Source organism: Mixophyes fleayi, chromosome 2, assembly GCF_038048845.1.
Source record: "Mixophyes fleayi isolate aMixFle1 chromosome 2, aMixFle1.hap1, whole genome shotgun sequence".
NCBI classification, from domain to species: domain Eukaryota; kingdom Metazoa; phylum Chordata; class Amphibia; order Anura; family Limnodynastidae; genus Mixophyes; species Mixophyes fleayi.
This window is the reverse complement of record NC_134403.1, coordinates 309319696-309328858: the sequence shown is the minus strand read 5'-3', so window position 1 is coordinate 309328858 and position 9163 is coordinate 309319696. Positions and strand designations below refer to the sequence as shown.

The 9163-nt window shown below is 36.7% G+C and overlaps 1 protein-coding gene across 6 annotated transcripts in view; it reads right to left on the bottom strand.

Moving 5' to 3' along the window:
* Positions 1-2337: 2337 nt before the first annotated feature.
* CDKL5 (cyclin dependent kinase like 5) overlaps positions 2338-9163 on the bottom strand; it is a 324391-nt gene continuing 317565 nt past the window's right edge. For all 6 annotated transcript variants that reach the window (XM_075196518.1, XM_075196523.1, XM_075196521.1 and 3 more), the window contains 2 exons: positions 5917-6036; positions 2338-3513 (listed from right to left, as the gene is read on the bottom strand). In XM_075196518.1, the coding sequence (XP_075052619.1) occupies positions 3130-3513; positions 5917-6036 (504 nt within the window). In that variant the 3' untranslated portion in view covers positions 2338-3129. The remainder of the gene's footprint in view (positions 3514-5916; positions 6037-9163) is intronic.

The following is a 9163-nucleotide window of genomic DNA, read 5'->3' as shown; positions in this document are numbered from 1 at the left end:
CAACCTTAGCCAAAATAAACAGGTACCTATAATAGGCAGCTTTAAATGTGGTGGGACATGTGACAACAAAACCCATGTGGTTTTTTGGTTATAATTGATCACTCATTGATGACAATGAATGAAAAATCCACTGCAGACTGTTTATGACTGCGTGAGAGTGTCACAGGCATTTATCTTGTGGCAGTTATAGGGGTCAATGTACCCAATGCCCATCTGCATTCTAAATGCATATACAACACAAATGTATGTAGAAACAATACATATAGCACTCATACCTATTTTGTTAAATGTGGAGTTAAGGAACACTTAGAAAAATCACACTTACAAATACTATCCAACACACTGTTAATTGATTTACATTAAAGCACTATAAAATAAAGCACATTTTCAATAATAAAATTTAATAAATAATGTTAGTGATTTCCATCTAAAGTTTCTTGTTAAAACAATTTATTTGACAGTGTTTCTGAACGAGACTCATTCTATGAAAGGTTTTAGATCTCTGATTGTCTTTGTTTGTATAAATCTTCATAGATTGTGCTCATAGGACTATAGATGACATTTACATCTCATTGCAGACACATTTAGGTCCTTCAGATTTTACCCAAATTGAAATAAAGATATGTAAACAGATTTGCAGAATATGTGTGTCCTACTTATTGTATATATTCACTCTACTACATTAAAAATGTAAGTAAAGTAATTCCTACTCCACCCCGGAAGAAAGGACTACAATATATATATATATATATATATATATATATATATATATATAAAAATATATTTTAAGGTTTTAGATTGTATTATTGATATTGAAATCTGGGGTGTAGCTATTCATGAATAATTTCCTTACCAGTGAATATTAGCTTAGACAGTCAGTTACTTACCAAAGCCTCCGTAATATTTTTATATTTGTCATGTTTCTCAATTGACATTAGCAGATAAAATTACATATGCAATGCTCTGCCATCACTTGAAGTGACAAAATTTTAATTCTTGGGGGCAGATTCAATTGTCCTCGAGGTAATGGCAGAAATGGCCCTGATGTCCGGCTGTGCACGACTGGCCAATGTGGTAAGAAATCTCTTATTGTGTTTCCATGCATCTCTATGGGACTCAAGGGAAAATGAGTAGAGATCTGAGTCAAAACATGGAGGTGATGTGTCTCCACAGACTGTTCTGGAGACACAATGCTGCACCTCGCGCTGAACTGAATCCCTTGAAGTTAACTTTACTAATAGAGGAACACATAGCAGTGTAGAAAATGTTGCTGTCCTTCGGAAACTGTAACAACTCAGCTCTGGAACTTACCTGGCAGCAGTTATTACTACATGAATAGAATATATTTACACTCATACCCAACAGTAAAAACGCTTGCTGTTTGATTTCTGTAGAACATTATGACACCATGTAAATAAACAAGTGAAAGGAAAAAAAACATTATTCATAAAAAAAACACTTAGATTTAATTCTGTTAACACAAAACTATATTTTAAGTCTATTAAACACACTACTAAAACTTTAGTGAAGCTTGTTGATTGGAGCCCCATACCACGTATAAAAGAAGTCCACTATTTTTTCATGGTGGCATTATTTTATAATGATATTTAACTTTGGAGGCGCTTTATGTCTGAATGTTCTTTAAATTTGTAGATGACGAAAACAGAAACAAAAAGATCAATAAAATATTTTTGGGGAAATGAAACGAAATATTTTGCGTTTATAGGTCAGAATTGTATATTTGGTCCCATCCTACTGTGTAAGAATGAGAGGAATAATGATCTTGAGTATTTGTTGCTTATAAAACATCATGTCGTTATAGCCAAGAGCATGGGATATTGTACATTAAGTTTAGGTTGTTTTCCTTTCAGAAGATTCTTGCACTTTTCCTGCAGCCACCAAAGCAAACTGCACAATAACAAAATACACTTTCCAATGTTTGTTTAAAGTAAAAACCATACACTGGTATTGTTGTCAAACAATAACAGTGTATGGTAGTGTAGGCAGCACAGTGGCTTAGTGGTTAGCATTTCTGCCTTACAGCACTGGGGTCATGAGTTAAATTCCCGACCATGGCCTTATCTGTGTTGAGTTTGCATGTTCTCCAAATGTTTGCATGGGTTTCCTCTGACACTCCAAAAACATACTACTAGGTTAATTGACTATTAAAATTGACCTTAGTCTCTCTTGGTCTGTGTATGTTAGGGAATTTAGACTGTAAGCTCCATTGGGGCAGGGACTGATGTGATTTCTCTGTACAACGCTGCAGAATTAGTGGCGCTATATAAATAAATGATAAATGCTGATGAAAGAAGATTCACACTGTTGCAGGCACACTGACATCTATGGTTTGACTCCCTTTTATTAGAAGTACATTAATACTGCACAAATGTATAAAAATATGGCAGAGTTGTCATCATAACAATACTTTTTTTTTAATCTATATGCTTATAGTTATAAAAATGACAGTAATTTAACGTATAAACAAACTACACACATAAATGTTTGTGTGTAGATATTTCTATATATATATTACTCTTAATGTAATATATAAATCTTATACTGTAAGTTTTCATATAAACTACTATAGCTGTTGTACGGCTTCACAATGTATTGAACAGCTTAAAATAACTTGACATTGTAACAATGATATGACTATGATAATAATTAATCATAAATAAATATTATAAAAAATATCAAATATGGAAGTGTTATTTCCTTAAAAATATTATAATCTGGATAAACCCACTTTTCTTTAGTACTCAGATTTAAAATATTGTTTTATTCCCTGGATAAGGCTATTTATTTCTGTCATACAAATATATGGGTGCCAGCCAGTGGGAAACATGTTATTCTTTTCATATTGTGTAACTGGGGAAATCCCTTAGATGTATTGACAATATCTTTTTATTGCACATTCTAATGTCACAAGGAAACTGGTAGCGGATAACCGAACAATCGACAAAAGTATTAGTGGGTGGGTTTGCGGCACAGTGTAACCTCACACAAGCATATTGCACATATTAATATATCTAATGGTACTTGCTTATATATCCCTTTGAAGCTCCTTCACCAAATTAGCATTCACCCAGTACTCACTTTCATATATAATTTGCACACAGAAGTCAACTAAAGAGCTGTCTCTTTTAAGTCATTTAAATTTGGCAATCGGGTTCGTTTTGTCCGGTTAAAAGGCAACCCGTTCTGTCCGGGTTTTGAAGCCAGCTGGTCTGGGAAAGATGCTCCATCGCTAGTCCCTCTATTAACTGGGGAGACATGCCACAATGGATCTGGCTGTCCAGGAATCTGCAGTCCTTGTCGGCTTTTTGGCAGCGGATCCTGGCGATGCACAGAGCTGGCAGGCTGGCCCATTGGGTGTATTCTGGCCTCCGCAAAGGAGGGTGTTTTAGGTGGCTGGTTTGGTAAAGGTTGGAAACGTGGATCTGGTGGAACTGAGTGATTGGAGGAGGATGATGGGTGCAAGAGCTTCCATAGAGACTTTAAAGGTTGACTCTGCAAAGTAAGAGAGTACAAACATTTTATGGCTAACAAGTTCAATGAGAAATAGGCAAAGTCTTATCATATACAGGTATGGAATCTCTTATGTAGAAACTCACTGTCCATAAAGTTCATGAAACAAGAAGAAAGAATTACCCTTCAGCAGTAATGTTGGTGGTAAACATTGACAGTATTGGTTGCATGTTGAGCAAGAAAAGGGCGTTTTCTCTTATCCATTCTCTCATCATCTCCCGTCTTGACTACTGCAACCTCCTGCATTCCCAAAACCCATATATCCACACTTCAACCCTTCCTAATTGCTGCTGCAAGACTGACTGTCCTCTCTCACCGCTCCACCACTTTACAAATCCGTACATTGGCTCCCTGAGTCCTCCAGGATCCAATTCAAATTACTCACCCTTGCCTACAAAGCCCTAACAACACTATCCCTGCATACATCTCAAATCTCATATCAAAATACTTGCCCTCCCACCCTTGTAGTTCTACATCTGACCTGCGTCTTGTCTCATCTCTGGTAACTACCTCTCACTCCTGCCTACAGGACTTTTCCCTTGCTGCTCCACGCCCAATCAGGCTTTCCCAAGGCCTTCAAATCTTTAGACGTTCTCTGAAAATCCATCTCTTTTTTAGAGTTTCTTATCCCAGATGATACTATTCACACTAATACACCATCATGGCTGTGTCAATCTCCACTTTAAGCCACACTGGCTCCTCTTGTTTCAGCTGTGCCCTCTTCCACTTAGAATGTAAGCTCTCTAATGAGCAGGGTCTTCCATACCCTTTGTATTCATGTCTGCATTTATTTTGTCTGCCTTGTCTGTCCCTGCAGATCAATGTGGTGTCTATCTATGATAATAATAATAATCTCATAAATGCAGACATTATCCATCTATAGTAACTATGAAAGCACAATTTAATAAGAATGGAAATGTAGTACAGGCTGAGGAAAGACAGGGATCATTTTAATGTAATTTAGCAGATTTTATGCTTGGTATGCTCAGAAAAAAACATAACACATAACCAGAAATCCCAAATTCTCAAGTACTGTAGATAATAGATCCTATCCTGTAATATAACATTAATAGTAACAATATAGACAATATATCACATATTCTTGAATGTTTCCAAAGTGATATAAGGGATCACAAGGGCGATATAAGGCATGGCCAAATACAATAACTTTTATTTTTTTCCAAAATTGGTATTGATATGCAGAAAAATGTATTTTATCTTTCTGTTCCAGAAGAAATCTTATGTGAGAAGAAGTGCTTGAGGCATTCCTATTGGCTGCAATGCCATCAAAGAGGTCCACACCGTTAATGGAATGCTATAAGTCAAACAGTCAGTTTTGGATTTTGCAATATGTAACTTTATAACGTTTATTCCAAGATCTGTTAGCAGAAGAAACCACAGAATGTGTGTTCTGTAAACAAGCTGTTTATATTTTCTGAAAACAGTTTTTCTGAATTTCTCTAAAGCTACATTTTTTACATGTATTGTTTTTACATGCACACTGTGAGCTTGCATCATGCAAAAATAGGTCAAATGTAAAAATACAGCGCATGCGCACAACTTGCAGGGACATTATCCGTTCAGGGCACCTTAGATTTATGGCAGTGTATAAGGGGATTGGGGATGCTCACATAGCTCAGTACAGTAAGGGCATGGAGAGGCAAATCATTCACACCTTAGAGATGTGTACAATTTTGACTTACACGAAGTTGTAAGATTAAAGATACACCATTTAGTAGGTCTGGTTCAAGTTTCCGAGATCATTGTAATGTTGGTGGCAATCTACACTAGGGGGTAAATGTATCAAGCTGAGAGTTTTCCGGCGGGTTTGAAAAGTGGAGATGTTGCCTATAGCAACCAATCAGATTCTAGCTGTCATTTTGTAGAATGTACTAAATCATCATCATTTATTTATATAGCGCCACTGATTCCGCTGCGCTAAATAAATGATAGCTAGAATCTGATTGGATTTTCAAACTCGCCGGAACACTCTCAGCTTGATACATTTACCGGTAGATCTTAAGATACATACAACTCAAAACACACTCTCAGAACCGTAAGTGGAGAGACACATTTTTACCTTTAACCCTCTGTCAGGCCTAGTTAGATGCAAGTCAAACAGTCTTTTGCTGTGTTGCATTGTCTGTTTGAATTAAACCCTCCATCTGTATAACTTCTTTTTTTCAATATCCACGTTTCTCCTTAAATGAGTGTTGGAAATTAACATATAGAAAATCTATTCTAACATTTCCACGTGTTCCAATTACAACACTAACTTGCTGTTCAAAAAACGTGACACAGGTTCCTGAGACATAGGATTAACAATCCCAATGAAAAGTATACAAATAAAAATAATAATAATAATAATAATAATAAACAACTTACATGGGAGTGAATGTCCGCCATCTTGTCTGGACGCCACTCTTTGTGTCGGCTGCTTTTGTGACTAGATGAGTGGACGCCTTTCTGTATTGTCAGATGATCCTGACCCTCTGTATTAGGCATCTATGTCACAATAATAACCAGCATTTGAATAGGATCAGAAATTACTGCAAGAGCGCCAATGTCATTTGTGGGCCATTGGGTTTTACTAATTCTAATTTTAGTAATTTGTTCTAATTCAACAAGCTACCAATACAGTATATAATACTAGGTAGTAATTAATCCTAGTTTTAGCTTTCAGTTTTCCCTGTTGTGTTACATACTAACGTAATCTCATCATTACAAATTTGGGGTTAAAAAAAAATAATGGTTTTAAACACGTCAAATCCACATTAAAGCCTAATGGTCAATTTTACACAAAACTGGGTGGAATTCAGGGGAGGGCCGGCAAATTTAAGACTGTGGGGCAAGACTCAACTCAGCAGCCTATAAGGAACATTTTAAAGGAAAAAAAATGCAGGTGGCCCATTGACCCAGCCCAAGGTAGCCCACTATGGGACCGGCCCGGGGGGGGGGGGGGGGGGGGGGGGCAGGTGACCCCCTCTTCCCCAGCCTCTGGTGGAATTTTATAGGTTAAAGCAGCAATCCCATATAAAAGATGTATTTCTTTACATAACAAGTTAAGTACCTTTTAAGCATGCATCTGATATTCTGATGGATTGATGTTTAACTTAGGGAACTCCAGCCAACACTGAATGTGCAAGGTAACCCACTATTGGCTCTTAATATATTGCAATTAGTGAACTAAATAATATAATTGAAATAAATTGATTCTACAGCTTTAGAAGTTGTTTAGTAGAGCCGATCTTTACTACCTTGCATGAATTATGTTTTACATTAGCACCCTTCACCCTCAGCTTTTGCTGTTTATGATTAAGGGTTGTGCGATTTGAATCTTATTATAAGAATCTGGGTAAGAACCTTTATATAAAAACATATAATTTGTTTGACCCAAGAGAAGCCAACAAATGACACTGCTACAGGAGCAAGATGAGTGATCAAAAATAACATACACCTTAAACTTGAAAGATATTCCTTATCCATGTACATTTCAATCCACACACTGTCTATAGTTCAAAAAATAAACAGGTGATTTCCACTGTTTGCCATGCAGATTTGTCCCCTTCCCAAAGCATTTTCATGCTGTTAGTTCTGAGCAGAGAAGAAAGTGATAAGAAGAAAATATATACTACTTTATGGGGAATAGTAAGAATGCATGAATGTATCTGTATATTGTGCTGTGGCCAAAGTGGAAAATGCAACCAATTGTGTATGTATATATATATATATATATATATATATATATATATATATATATATATATATATATATATATATATATATATATATGTATATATATATATGTATATATATATATGTATATATATATATATATATATATATATATATATATTTCTTACTGACCCAGTTCTCTTTAAAATACTGGTGAGTTTTGGACTGACAGCAAATATATTTCATGTATACTGTATTAACTCATGTATATGCTCAAGCTCCAGACATAAAGGCTAATTTATGAACTGCAAGAAATGCAGACCCACAGTGAGTCTTTATTTGCACAACTATGCCAACTAGTCTGCCTAACATGCACAGCCACTTCATTTATTTAGAAACGCTCCCATAAAATCATTTTGCGCCCACGTGTGTATTGGATGATACTCTGAAAACTGTACATGGTGGAAACAGTGAAAAAGTCTCATGCAAGACCATACATAATACTAATTTAGGACCGACCCCCTTCATTTATTTGAATTTACGTTTCTACTAAAATATCATGACAGAGTAAACATCTGAACTGTCATTATTACATGTGTTGGGTATTCTACCACCTCTACCTAAATGTAACACGGAACTCCCCCTTAATGCACCATTTCTACCTGCCAGCTCATTTACATAATTGCATCCCACAAACTAAAATCCTGCTTTTCCCTTACAGTGTAAAACAAGTCACAGTTATGCTATAGAGAACCACAAGAAAAGACTTGGGGTAATCCCCAGGCGCTTGTAGTGATGGAACAATAAAGGAATATGTAATAGATGTTTATTAAATCGCGGAGATGAAATAAAGATGTGTATTGTATCTCACAATGTTTCACTGATAATAAAACAACAAGCACATATCAATCATGCTGACATATGTAATGCTGAATGGACACCCATTCTGCTCAGTAGGTTTGTTGGCAGCAATGGTAGCGAAGTCCAATGTATTGGTGCAGTCACCATAAAAACAAGGCCCCAAACAATAGTGGGTGATGAGTCACATGTGCTGCATAGAGTTTCCGTGCTGATTGCACAATAAACAGTCAAATAGTAAAATGGATATAAAAGTCAGTGTACAATGATATTGTGATAGCAGCTCCGATACATCACAGGAGGGGAAAAGAGATGGTAGACTCACCCCGCTCCTAGAAGATCCACTTCTCAGATGTCCGTTCGGGGAAGCCGCTGTAGAAGCCTTGTTCCACGCTGCTTGGCATCCAGCTGCCAAAGTGAAAGTCCGTAGTTCACGCATGCGCATGCGGTGAAGTATGTCCGGTCCGTGCAGCCGGCTTGAAAGTGTAAAGTTGGAGATGCTAGTGAATGTTGGTTAATCCGTTTGGGATCGATACCCTACGCGTTTCACCCAATGATGGGCTTCCTCAGGGATGTGTAGAGGGCTAGAGCCACTATGCCTCTTTTTGTAGTTGTTTTAAAAACGGATGGACCAATAAAAGCCATTTTATGATCAGATGTGCCAATTAAGGCTATACAGGTTACAGCAGTTTATACTGAATCTGTTTGAGTGTATATGCTGTTCCTTATGGGGGACGAAGAATGTTATAAATCGCAGGAAGAACCTTTTATTGAATTAATAACCATCTGAATCAGAAAAAAAGGAAAAGTTTAGTATGTTACAGAAAACTATTAAGTTCAAAGTCGATGTTTAGACCTCGCGGTGTTAGTGTCTTCAAAGTGTAGATCCATTTGCTTTCTTCACGTGACATGGATCGAATGAAATCTCCCCCTCTCCATGATTTCTTTACTTTGCAAATGCCCAAAAACTTTAGCAATGAAGGATCTTTATTATGGAAGAGAGAGAAGTGGTTTGAGACACTGTGTGCCTCAAACCCCTTTTTTATATTCCTATGATGTTCACTAATGCGGATATGTAGTTCTCTTGCAGTCCTTCCCA